The sequence below is a fragment of the Haematobia irritans genome, chromosome 3, assembly GCF_050003625.1.
Source record: "Haematobia irritans isolate KBUSLIRL chromosome 3, ASM5000362v1, whole genome shotgun sequence".
NCBI classification, from domain to species: domain Eukaryota; kingdom Metazoa; phylum Arthropoda; class Insecta; order Diptera; family Muscidae; genus Haematobia; species Haematobia irritans.
In genome coordinates this window covers 212,924,537-212,938,737 of record NC_134399.1, presented here as the reverse complement: position 1 = coordinate 212,938,737, position 14,201 = coordinate 212,924,537, and the positions used below count along the sequence as shown (strand labels likewise).

Genomic DNA, 14,201 nt, shown 5'->3' with positions numbered 1-14,201 from the left:
ATAAAATCTCACCAAATTTTGTCTATAAATTTTCTGTAAAAATAAAATTTCCACAAAATCTTCTATATAAAATGAATTTGGACCAAAATATCGACGAAATTTTCTATAAAAATTAAATTTCTAAAAAATTTTTTATAAAAATAAAACCTCGCCAAATTTTGTGTATAAATTTTCTGTAAAAATAAAATTTCTACAAAATCTTCTATATAAAAAAATTTTGACCAAAATGTCTGTATAAATAAAATTTTCTATATAAATAAAATTTTCTAATAAATAAAATTTCTAAAAAAATTTTCTATAAAATTAAAATTTTTTTATAGAAAATTTTGTAGAAAATTTCGTCAACATTGTATTTTATAGAAAATATGTCGAAATTTTATTTTTATACAAAATTTGGTGAGATTTTATTCATATAGAAAATTTCGCCGAAATGTTGATTTTATTGAAAATTTTGTAGAAATTTTATTTTTATAGAAAATTTTATTTATACAGAAATTTTGGTCTAAATTCTTTTTATATAGAAGATTTTGTGGAAATTTTATTTTTACAGAAAATTTCGTTGAAATTTTATTTATATAGAAAATTTAGTCAACATTTTATTTTTATAAAGAAAGTATTATCGAAATTTAATTTTTATAAACAATTTGGTGAGATTTTATTTTTTATCGTGGACATTTATTTTTTTAGAAAATTCCATCGAAAAAAATTATCGAAATTTTCTATAAAAATTAAAATTCTACAAAATTTTCTATAAAAATAAAATTTGTACGAAATTTTCTATATAAATAAAATTTCAACAAAAAATCAAATTTCGATGAAATTTTCGATAAGAATGAAATTTTGAAGAGATTTTCTATAAAAATAAAATGTTGATGGAATTTTCTACATAAGTAAATTTTGTAATAAGCTCAATGACAAGGGACCTCCTTTTTATAGCCGAGTCCGAACGGCGTTCCACATTGCAGTGAAATCACTTAGAGAAGCTTTGAAACCCTCAGAAATGTCACCAGCATTACTGAGGTGGGATAATCCACCGCTGAAAAACTTTTTGGTGTTCGGTCGTAGCAGGAATCGAACCAACGACCATGTGTATGCAAGGCGGGCATGCTAACCATTGAACCACGGTGGCTAAAACATAATATTTCACCAAAATTTTTTATAAAAATTAAATTGCGACAAAGCTTTCTATAAAAAGAAATTTTCGATGAAGTTTTGTAAAAAGATAAACTTTAGGCAAAATTTTTTATAAAAATCAAATTTCAACAAAATTTTTTATAAAAATAAAATTTTCCTGAAATTATCTGTTTTTTTTACAAAAATAAATATTCGAAAAAGAAAAATAAAATTTTGACGAAATTTTTTACAAAAATAGAATTTTGTCGAAATTTTGACAACAGTTTCTAAAAAATGAAATTTCGACGAAATTTTTTTATAAAAATAACATTTCGCAAAATATTCTGCTAAAATAAAATTATAATGATTTTTTTAAATAAAATTTCGACGAAATTTTTATATATAAAATTCTTCTGTATTTAAAGTTTCAGCCAACTAGGATTAACCCTTTCACTACCGATGTCCACTTAGAAGGACATTTGAAAAAGACACCAAATTCTATTTTCCCACTTAGTTTCGATTTTTTCTCGATGTTATTTTAAAGGAGAGGCGTTAACCTAAATAAGCTATAAATATTTTCCATATTGGTGAGCACTAAAATACATTTTTATAAACTTCTTTAACAATAAACGAAAAATACGAAAATTTGAGACAATTTTCTACTGCATGTTTCTAGTAAATTGACATTCATACAAAAACTATAGCTGATACGTTTTCGAATTCTTTTTTGTATTTTTTCTCTGACTTTGAACGATATTATCGGCCAAATAGCGCTTATTTTCGTAAGGCTATTTGGTCACAATTCTAGAATTAAGTTTACAGAACAAGCTCATATAGATCTTGAAGTAATTGAAGTAGCTTCTCAAAATGACAATTTTTGTTCTACATGCTGTTAGTACAAGTAGAAACAAGTAGGTTTATTTCGGTAGTGAAAGGGTTAAAATTCCGGCATTCATGCTCCCAAGAGGTAAAATTACATGCAAATCAGATGACGATTAAAAAAAAAAAAAAAAAACAACAATACACAATTTATTTATTTAAATTTATTTTTAAAATTCTTACATAGCCATTAACCCTTTCAAAATTTCTTTATAATGGTCATTTCTCCTTAATGATCACCCATCTAGGCCTTAACATCGCATGCCAAGCTATGATAGATCTTTTCACTGGTATTTTCATTGGTCAGTTCAGTGATGAATTTCACAGCACTATCACGGAATAAAACATTCTTTTCCGTTTCGGAATATTTTCCAAAAAGGGCAAACACATCAGCCAATTTGGAAGATTTTCCAAAATTATCGGATAGAGAGATGAATAAATGTTTTAAGGTTTCTTGCTCGACACGGGTCATGGATTCACGTATAAATACAGCAGCAGGAAGATTAGCTTCAACATTACAGGATTTCCATTCTGTGACGGGTTTCTTTTCCATATTGGGGCATAATAATTGTTTATTTTTATATTGTTCCAAGCTATTGGCATTGACAATCATGATATCCTTTTCGTCAGAGGGAGTAGTATGGCAGGTGCTAATGCCTCTTAGCTTATTCAAATATTCGGCAGATTTTTGGGCTCTTTCACATTTGTCATTGAAGAAACTTAGGGAAGAAAAGAAGGAAAACAATATGATAAAATGCTGATGTGAAAGACAGATTTTCAGGAATGCTTACATGGGCTTAGTTGCCAGACTCTCTTTGGCTAGTGATGGTTCTACCACAGCAACTAGCACATTATTTTCACAATATCCTTCATACACAATGGGTTTGAGTTGACCATCTCTAGCTTCTTTATAGTTTTGACCACGTACTGCTACCATATCTGCCTTGCTATTCTTGACAGCCTCAATACAATTTTTCTCTAGGACACATTCAATTTCTGGTCGTATATCACGGGAATAAGCTGCACGACGCATACCATTACATTTTTCCAATTCGATATCGGTTTGAACACACCATCTAAGAGAAAGTGCAAATAAAAATAATTTTTTATGTTTTTTTAGAATTTCCAAAAAATTCGCTGTATTGTGAATAAACATTGTGACAATAATCATTGTAAACTTATGTGAGTAAATGTATGACACATAATTTTTGTTTTGTCCATCACCGACTTGAATATCCATTACCAATAAGAAAACATTTGTAATATTTCAATAATTCTCAATACTTGTACTCACTTCATTTTCCTTATAACCGAACCATCACGTTCAATGACATCCTTGTATCCAGCCTTTTCCAAATATTCTTTTGGCTCTACAGCGGCAGGTTTGCTATGATAGACTGAGTCTTCTTTGATCAATAGATGAGAGGCAGCCTCTTTGTTTTCAGCATGTAGACCATTTTCGAAGAATTTTTCTAAACGATTTTGTAACTGATGAAGTTTTTCATCACCATTAACAGCATCAGCATTTGAAATATAACCGGTCCAGGGACGTTGAGCCCAAGAACAAGCAGCTTCAGTAATGGGGCGTCTGCTGCCATCTTCGCATAGATATTCAAATTCAGCAGGATTACCTTCAGCTGTAGTACTAGGAATTAACTGGGAGAAAGAAAATCAGGAAACAAAAGGTAAAAAAAATTAAATTTAAAATAAAATTAAAAATTAAATTTAAAGAATTAAAAAGAATAAATCAGCATGGGTACAGCATGGGTAAGCAAAAAATCCTTCTGTGTGGCTGAAGTCAGCTTTGTATTAACTGTAGTAAATCGGGGTTTTGAAAGAGTACATGACATTTTTGTGGAATTTGCTGCATATTCATTAAGATATAAACAAACAAAATTTTATACAAAAACTTGGATTTTTATTTAAAAAAATTGATTTTTTGTGGGTGGTGACTTTTTTTACATGCGCTCTACGATGCTGAGTAAAGGAGATATGCAAAAGATAATTTTTTTATAATATAATTATATTTGATATTTTAAATATATTCATAAAATATTTAAGTTTTTTGATGGTGTTTATGAATGAACGTCTTTGCGCTGTGACTCATATTTACAACTTTTTATATAAAAATTTGTTTTCTTTAGAAATAAAATGTTGACAAAATTTTCTATAGAAATAAAATTTTGACAAAATTTTCTATAGGAATAAAATTTTGACAAAATATTCTATAGAAATAAAATTTTGACAAAATTTTCTATAGAAATAAAATTTTGACAAAATTTTCTATGGAAATAAAATTTTGACAAAATTTTCTATAGAATAAAATTTTAACAAAATTTTCTATAAAAATAAAATTTTAGGAAAACTTTTCTGTAAAAATAAAATATTGACATAATTTTCTATAGAAATAACATTTTGGGAAAATTTTTCTATAGAAATAAAATTTTGACAACATTTTCTGAAGAAATAAACTTTTTTGTTTATTATTGTTGGTTTACTCTTCAATCATTATTGTTGTGTTTTGATTTCAGCTTAAAACCATACATGGACTAAACTACAAGTGTATCTTAACCAACAGAGGAGAAGTATGCTTGTCACACTTGCAAAAGACTTTGGCAAAGGAAAAGAGATATGCTTGCAAATTTGCTTAGGCGATAGTCAATTATCAAAAACCTTTCCTCGGGAGGTTCAAGTTTAATTCACTTTGGGTTTAGTGTATTACCCGAATTTATTCGAATAATTTCTTGATAGTTTTGCTGCAAGTAGAGGATGCTGATGAGGTATGTGGTAATTCCAAATCAGCTGTCCATCCAACCATCTTGCAGCCTATAGGGCTTTGCCCACACAAAAAAAAGATAAATTTTAAAAGCGTACTTTTCCTCTGTTGGTTAAGCTACACTTGTAGTGTAGAAATGAAATTTTAGTAATGAAATTTTTTTTATAGAAATAAAATTTTCAGAAAATTTTCTATAGAAATGAAATTTGGAAAAAATTTCTATAGAAATAAAATTTTGACAAAATTTCAATAGAAATAAAATTTTGACAACATTTTCTATAGAAATAGAATGTTGACAAAATTTTAATAGAAATAAAATTTTGACAAAATTTGTATAGAAATAAAGTTTTGACAAAATTTTTTAGAGAAAAAAAATTTTGACAAAATTTTCTATAGAAATAAAATTTTGACTAAATTTCTATAGGAAAAAAAAATTGAAGAAATGTTTTTATAGAAATAAAATTATGACAAAATTTTCCATCCAAATAAAATTTTGACAAAATTTTCTATAGAAATAAAATTTTGATAAAATTTTCTATAGAAATAAAATTTTGACAAAATTTTCTATAAGAATAAAATTTTGAAAAACATTTCTATAGGAATAACATTTTTCAGAAAATTTTCTATAGAAATAAAATTTTGACAAAATTTTCTATAGAAATCAAATTTTGACAAAATTTTCTATAGAAATCAAATTTTGACAACATTTTTTATAGAAATAGAATGTTGACAAAATTTCAATAGAAATAAAATTTTGACAAAATTTGTATAAAAATAAAATTTTGACAAAATTTTCTATAGAAATCAAATTTTGACAACATTTTCTATAGAAATAGAATGTTGAAAAGATTTCAATAGAATTAAAATTTTGACAAAATTTGTATAGAAATAAAATTTTGACAAAATTTTCTATAGAAATAAAATTTTGACTAAATTTCTATAAGAAAAAAAATTGAAGAAATTTTTTTATAGAAATAAAATTTTGACAAAATTTTCTATAGAAATCAAATTTTGACAAAATTTTCTATAGAAATCAAATTTTGACAACATTTTTTATGGAAATAGAATGTTGACAAAATTTCAATTGAAATAAAATTTTGACAAAATTTGTATAAAAATAAAATTTTGGCAAAATTTTCTATAGAAATAAAATTTTGACAAAATTTTCTATAGGAATAAAATTTTGAAAAAATTTCTATATGAATAACATTTTTCAGAAAATTTTCTATAGAAATAAAATTATGACAAAATTTTCCATCCAAATAAAATTTTGACAAAATTTTCTATAGAAATAAAATTTTGACAAAATTTTCTATAGAAATAAAATTTTGACAACATTTTCCATAGGAATAAAATTTTGAAAAAGAAATTCTATAGGAATAACATTTTTCAAAAAATTTTCTATAGAAATAAAATTTTGACAAAATTTTCTATAGAAATAAAATTTTGACAAAATTTTCTACAGAAATCAAATTTTGCCAAAATTTTCTATAGAAATCAAATTTTGACAACATTTTTTATAAAAATAAAATGTTGACAAAATTTCAATAGAAATAAAATTTTGACAAAATTTGTATAAAAATAAAATTGTGACAAAATTTTCTATAGAAATCAAATTTTGACAACATTTTTTATGGAAATAGAATGTTGACAAAATTTCAATTGAAATAAAATTTTGACAAAATTTTCTATAGAAATAAAATTTTGACAAAATTTTCTATAGAAATAAAATTTTGACAAAATTTTCTATAGAAATAAAATTTTGACTAAATTTCTATAGGAAAAAATTGAAGAAATTTTTTTAGAAATAAAATTTTTTAGAAATAAAATTTTGAAAAAATTTCTATAGAAATAAAATTTTGATAAAATTTTCTATAGAAATAAAATTTGGACAAAATTTTCTATAGGAATAAAATTTTGAGAGAACTTTCTATAGAAATAAACTTTCGACAAAATTTTCCATGGAAATAAAATTTTGACAAAATTTTCTATAGAAATTTGACAAAAATTTTTATAACAAAAAAATTTTTGACAAAATCGGAAAAAAAACAAATTATAAAAATAAAATTTTGACAAAATTTTTTAGAAATAAAATTTTTACAAAATTTCTCGTCAGAAAGGTGTCATACTATCAAAGTCCTCACTATGGACTTTTCTCACTTTTTGTAGAAATGGTAACTTTCGTTAATAATATCCTATATACTTTGATCAACAGTTTCAATATAGGACTTTTTAAGATTGATTGATTTTTGGTAGAATTTTTTTGCAAAATATTTCTCTGCAACCAATAGGTGCCAATAGGTCAAGTTTTGTATCGAAAATAAATGTTGACAAACTTTTCTATAGGAAAAAAATTTCTATAGGAATAACATTTTTCAGAAAATTTTCTATAGAAATAAAATTGTGACAAAATTTTCTATAGAAATCAAATAAAATTTATAGAAATAAAATTTTCAGAAAATTTTCTATAGAAATGCAATTTGGAAAAAAATTCTATAGAAATAAAATTTTGACAAAATTTCAATAGAAATAAAATTTTGACAACATTTGCTATAGAAATAGAATGTTGACAAAATTTCAATAGAAATAAAATTTTGACAAAATTTGTATAGAAATAAAGTTTTGACAAAATTTTTTATAGAAAAAAAATTTGACAAAATTTTCTATAGAAATAAAATTTGACTAAATTTGACTAAATTTCTATAGGAAAAAAATTGAACAAATGTTTTTATAGAAATAAAATTATGACAAAATTTTCCATCCAAATAAAATTTTGACAAAATTTTCTATAGAAATTAAATTTTGACAAAATTTTCTATAGAAATTAAATTTTGACAAAATTTTGAAAAAAAATTCTATAGGAATAACATTTTTCAGAAAATTTTCTATAGAAATAAAATTTTGACAAAATTTTCTACAGAAATCAAATTTTGCCAAAATTTTCTATAGAAATAAAATTTTGACAACATTTTTTATAGAAATAAAATGTTGACAAAATTTCAATAGAAATAAAATTTTGACAAAATTTGTATAAAAATAAAATTGTGACAAAATTTTCTATAGAAATCAAATTTTGACAACATTTTCTATAGAAATAGAATGTTAACAAGACTTCAATAGAATTAAAATTTTGACAAAATTTGTATAGAAATAAAATTTTGACAAAATTTTCTATAGAAATAAAATTTTGACTAAATATCTATAAGAAAAAAATTGAAGAAATTTTTTTATAAAAAAATTGAAGACATTTTTTATAGAAATAAAATTTTGACAAAATTTTCTATAGAAATCAAATTTTGACAACATTTTTTATGGAAATAGAATGTTGACAAAATTTCAATTGAAATAAAATTTTGACAAAATTTGTATAGAAATAAAATTTTGACAAAATTTTCTATAAAAATAAAATTTTGACAAAATTTTCTATAGAAATAAAAGTTTGACAAAATTTTCTATAGAAATAAAAGTTTGACAAAATTTTCTATAGAAATAAAATTTTGACAAAATTTTCTATAGAAATAAAATTTTGACAAAATTTTCTATAGAAATAAAATTTTGACTAAATTTCTAAGGAAAAAATTGAAGAAATTTTTTTAGAAATAAAATTTTTTAGAAATAAAATTTTGACAAAATTTCTATAGAAATAAAATTTTGATAAAATTTTCTATAGAAATAAAATTTTGACAAAATTTTCTATAGGAATAAAATTTTGAGAGAACTTTCCATAGAAATAAACTTTCGACAAAATTTCCCATGGAAATAAAATTTTGATAAAATTTTCTATAGAAATTTGACAAAAATTTTTATAAAAAAAATATTTTGACAAAATTGAAAAAAAAAAACAAATTATAAAAATAAAATTTTGACAAAATTTTTTAGAAATAAAATTTTTACAAAATTTCTCGTCAGAAAGGTGTCAAAGTCCTCACTATGGACTTTTCTCACTTTTTGTAGAAGTGGTAACTTTCGTTAATAATATCCTATATACTTTGATCAACAGTTTCAATACAAGACTTTTTAAAATTGATTGATTTTTGGTAGATTTTTTTTGCAAAATATTTCTCTCCAACAAATAGGTGCCAATAGGTCAAGTTTTGTATAGAAATAAAATTTTGACAAAATTTTTTACATGCATTTTGAGAAAATTTTCTTGAGGAATAAAATTTTGAGAAAATTTTCTGGAGGAATAAAATTTTGAGAAAATATTCTAGAAGAATACAATTTTGAGAAATTTTGGCTTGTGTAGGGTAACCTACAACCAAATCCAATTACTCTATTTTACAAAAAAAATATGTACACTTGATGAGAGGCAACTTTTCTTATTTATTTTGATCTGCTGAATTCGAAAAATTTTTAAAATTTTTTTTATGGAACAGTTTTTGAGATATCGCTCTTTTTTCACTAAACAAATTATATCTCGAGTTAGAAATGTCCGATTATATCGTTGTTGGTACCCTAATGAAAGGTTTTAAGATGATGATTAATCGTTTATAATTGGATCTGTGATAAGTTAAGTGGTTCAAAAAATATCGATGGGAAAATGCCAAATTTTCAAAAAAATAAAAAACGTATTTTACAATGAACCTTTTCCGCTAGAAAAGTTTGAAGTCATATAGATGATACTCTAACGTAAGTAATAAGACCAACTAGAAGAAAGACGATCAAAAAATGACAAAGTTATAAGCAATTGAGTGAACAAATCCGATATCAAATCATGCAAATATGAGCAACTCACCCACACAAAAATGCCTCTCGCCCGCAGAGAAATGCATTTTTGTGTGGGTGAGTGGCTCATATTTGCATGATTTGACATCATTCAATTGCTTATAACTCTATCATTTTTCGGTCGTTTTTCTTCTAGTTGGTCTTATTTGTTCACGCTAGAGTATCATCTATACGACCATAAAGAGAAACCCGACTTTTTTCAATGGTTTATACTTTTTTGGCGGAAAAGTTCCATTGTAAAATACGATGTTTTTGAAAATTTGGCTTTTTCGCATCGATATAAAAAACTTAACTTATCACAGCTCCAATTATACACGATTATTCGTCATCTTAATGCCTTTCATTGAAGTACCAACAATGATATAATCGGACATTTCTAACTCGACATATAATTTATTTAGTGAAAAAAAGCGAAAAACTAAAAATAATTTTCAAAATGTTCTATGAAATAAAATTTTGACAAAATTTGCTATAGAAATAAAATTTTGACAAAATTTTCTATAGAAATAAAATTTTGACAAAATTTTCTATAGAAATCAAATTTTGAAAAAATTTTCTATAGAAATCAAATTTTGACAAAATTTTCTATAGAAATAAAATTTTGACAAAATTTTCTATAGAAATCAAATTTTGACAACATTTTCTATAGAAATAGAATGTTGACAAGATTTCAATAGAATTAAAATTTTGACAAAATTTGTATAGAAATAAAATTTTGACAAAATTTTCTATAGAAATCAAATTTTGACAACATTTTCTATAGAAATAGAATGTTGACAAGATTTCAATAGAATTAAAATTTTGACAAAATTTGTATAGAAATAAAATTTTGACAAAATTTTCTATAGAAATAAAATGTTGACTAAATTTCTATAGGAAAAAAAATTGAAGAAATTTTTTTATAGAAATAAAATTTTGACAAAACTTTCCATAGAAATAAAATTTTGACAAAATTTTCTATAGGAATAACATTTTCCAGAAAATTTTCTATAGAAATAAAATGTTGACAAAATTTTCTATAGAAACAAAATTTTGACAAAATTTTCTATAGAAATAAAATTTTGACTAAATTTCTATAGGAAAAAAATTGAAGAAATGTTTTTGTAGAAATAAAATTTTGACAAAATTGTCCATAGAAATAAAATTTTGACAATATTTTCAATAGAAATAAAGTTTTGACAAAATTTTCTCTAGGAATAAAATTTTTCAGAAAATTTTCTATAGAAATAAAATTTTGACAAAATTTTCTATAGAAATAAAATTTTGAAAAAAAAAATCTATAGAAATCAAATTTTGACAACATTTTCTTTAGAAATAGAATGTTGACAAGATTTCAATAGACAAGATTTCAAAATATCTCAAAAACAGTTCCATAAAAAATTTGTAAACATTTTTATACCCTTCACCACTACTGTGGTACAGGGTATAATAAGTTTGTGCATTTGTATGTAACGCCAAGAAGGAGTAATCATAGACCAACCTTTTAGTATACGGATCGGCTTAGAATTAAATTCTGAGTCGATTTAGCGATGTCCGTCTGTCCGTCTGTCTGTCTGTCTGTCTGTTGATGTATTTTTGTGTGCAAAGTACAGCTCGCAGTTTTAGTCCGATTGTCCTAAAATTTGGTATAGGGTCCTGTTTCGGCTCAAAGACGATCCCTATTGGTTTTGGAAAAAATCGGTTCAGATTTAGATATAGCTGCCATATATATTTTTCACCGATCTGGTCATAATTGGCGTGTATATCAACCGATCTTCCTCAAATTCCGTACATCCGAATATTTTATGAGTCTCGAAAAACTTGCAAAATATCAGCAAAATCGGTTCAGATTTAGATATAGCTCCCATATATAGCTTTCGCCCGATTTACACTCATTGGCCCACAAAGGCCAATTTTTTGCTCCGATTTAGTTGAAATTTTGCATAGGGAGTAGAATTATCGTTGTAACTATGTGTGCCAAATTTGCTTGAAATCGGTTCAGATTTGGATATATCTCCCATATAAAGCTTTCGCCCGATTTAAACTCATATGACCACAGAGGCCAATTTTTAACTCCGATTTAGTTGAAATTTTGCACAGGGAGTAGAATTAGCATTGTTGCTATGCGTGCCAAATTTGGTTGAAATTGGTTCAGATTTAGATATAGCTCCCATATATATGTTTTTCTGATTTCGACAAAAATGGTCAAAATGCCAACATTTTCCTTGTAAAATCGCCACTGCTTAGTCGAAAAGTTGTAAAAATGACTCTAATTTTCCTAAACTTCTAATACATATATATCGAGCGATAAATCATAAATAAACTTTTTCGAAGTTTCCTTAAAATTGCTTCAGATTTAAACGTTTCCCATATTTCTTTTTTACTAACATTGTGTTCCACCCTAGTGCATTAACCGACTTAAATTTTGAGTCTAAAGATTTTGTAGAAGTCGATCAAATTCTGTCCAGATCGGGTGATATTTAAATGTATGTATTTGGGACAAACCTTTATATATAGCACCCAACACATTTGACGGATGTGATATGGAATCGAAAATTTATATCTACAAAGTGGTGCAGGGTATAATATAGTCGGCCCCGCCCGACTTTAGACTTTCCTTACTGGTTTTTCATTCGTTTTGTTTTGTTATTATTGGTTTTTGTTCTTTAATCTTTTTTTTTGATTTCAGCATTGACTAAACTACAAGTGTAGCTTAACCAACTGAGGAATTCCAAATTCAGCAGATCAAAATACGTCGACTCTCATCAAGTGTAAATTTTCAATGTAAACTAGTGTTATCTTTATCTCGTTTCCTATCTTTCTATCTGTCTCTCTTTCTATCGTTCTCATTTTTCAAAAACGGAATATTTCTTAAGAAATCGGACTTTATACTTACTCCAAAATATTTCTTAACAAAGTGAACTTTAGTAAAGGCCACATCACCTTGACCCTTATCCAAACAGCGTATGGCACCATCATAACCCGAAAATTTATCAGGATAATCACATTGTTCAGGTTTCTCACATAAGGCACACAAGTTGGAATATTTTTTCTCTAAAACAAAAAAAAAATTAGGCATAAATTAGCAAATAAATTTCATTGCTATGCAATTTTTTTTCAAAAACCTACTCAATAGACGATCAATTTCCGGATATGGAGAATAGCTTCCCACCAAACAAGATTGTGAGAAAAATTCCGATAAAGATTTAAGTTCACGTTCGGTAGCTGTGATTTCTGGATCCAATGAGACATGCAATACCTTAGAGTTCTTCAATTTGGTTATGGGAATTTTATAGCCCACATTACGACCAAATCCGGTGTGACAAGATTTTGAACCACGTAAATCATTGAGAGATTGAATTTTGGAATTTTTCTTAACCAAAATGATGCCTTCATAGCGGAAGGGAGCTGACGAATGGGAAGGCAATAGATTACGATTGGAAAAATGAAGGGAAATTGTAAATTCGCACTAACCATATTTGTCATCCTTGTTACGAATTTCCGAAATTACGCGATAGTCTGCATTTTTGGTATGATAAGCCACATACATATCTTCAGGTTCAGTGGCCAAAACATCAGCCTTATGTTGATTGATCAAATCCAAGCAATCGATACGATCACGACCAGCTACACATTCCATATGGATACCAGCCTCTGAGGGATCCTTGAGTAAAGCTAAACAATCCTCATAGTATTTTTGTGGAACACACATGCGATCTAATCAAAATATATTCTCATTTTTAATTCCATTTTTCCAATTTTCGATCTAATATCTCTAACTTACAGATTTGTTCTTCACACTGGCCCAAGGCTACCACTGTAAGGATAAAAGCCCATACAAAGGAGATCTTTGTTGTACCCATGATTTGATTTTTTGTTTTTTTTAATTCTAAAACCAATATCCAATATATTTTTTAAATTTTGTTCTTTCCACTTTGAAGTAACTTTCTTAACTGCTGAAGAGTGATGTGCAGCCGGTTTCTTTTTTTATAGTTTTCTAACGAAAATAGAATTGCGAATTAATTTCTCTAAATTAATTCACGTCACAACGGCTTCTGTTCATATTCGATGGAGAGTTTTTTGTTTTCAAAAAAGCTGGTTGTGCTACTAATTTTTCTTCACGAAATAGTGGCAATCAAAATTTCTAACACTTGAGGCATATTTGCTCTGGCAATAGATTGGCTTGATCTCTTTGGCATAAATTAAACAAATCTTTTTGCAAAAATCTATTAATTATGCATACGCAAGCTGTTCTCAATAATTATTTGTTCATATTGATTGGTTTAATTATTTGCAAAATATTACGATAATGCCTAATGAATGTTCCAATTTATATCGTATAAGAGCTACTGAATTGGATCATACACTGGGAGAAAAAGTATGGAAATATTAATGAAATTTGCCAATTAAATCAATTAATTAATAAAATGAAATATTTCGTTATTGTGTTTGAGTTTTCGACTCAATAACGAAACATTTCATACTATTAATGAATATTTTTCATAAAGAATATTTTCATTGACTTAATTAAAAAGTTTCGTTATATTATGGAAAAAGCTTTTTCGGCTCAATGTTGATGAAATATTCTAAAGAAAATGAAATTAAATTTTGATAAAATTTTCTATAGAAATAAATTTTTGACCAAATTTTCTATACAAATAAAATTTTGAACAAATTTTCTATACAAATTTTGACAAAATTTTTTGTATGAATAAAACTTTGACAAAAT

General features: G+C 25.6%; 1 protein-coding gene across 1 annotated transcript; it reads right to left on the bottom strand.

The window, feature by feature from the left end:
• Window positions 1–2,147: 2,147 nt before the first annotated feature.
• Window positions 2,148–13,460, bottom strand: LOC142229646 (transferrin-like). Its single transcript, XM_075300229.1, has 7 exons — window positions 13,257–13,460; window positions 12,947–13,189; window positions 12,602–12,880; window positions 12,369–12,526; window positions 3,287–3,648; window positions 2,784–3,068; window positions 2,148–2,711 (listed from the first exon to the last, which is right to left on the bottom strand). Exons 1-7 carry the CDS (start codon window positions 13,333–13,335, stop codon window positions 2,237–2,239), a joined length of 1,881 nt encoding a protein of 626 aa, XP_075156344.1. The 5' UTR covers window positions 13,336–13,460; the 3' UTR covers window positions 2,148–2,236.
• Between the last annotated feature and the right edge of the window lie 741 nt (window positions 13,461–14,201).

Bases quoted from the DNA above. Each gene is read 5' to 3' on its own strand.
- LOC142229646 (XM_075300229.1), bottom strand. From the start codon at position 13,335: ATGGGTACAACAAAGATCTCCTTTGTATGGGCTTTTATCCTTACAGTG. The intron at 13,190-13,256 runs GTAAGTTAGAGA...TATTTTGATTAG, and splicing joins CCAGTGTGAAGAACAAATCT to ATCGCATGTGTGTTCCACAA. The intron at 3,649-12,368 runs GTAAGTATAAAG...TCTTTCTCCCAG, and splicing joins TTGTTAAGAAATATTTTGGA to TTAATTCCTAGTACTACAGC.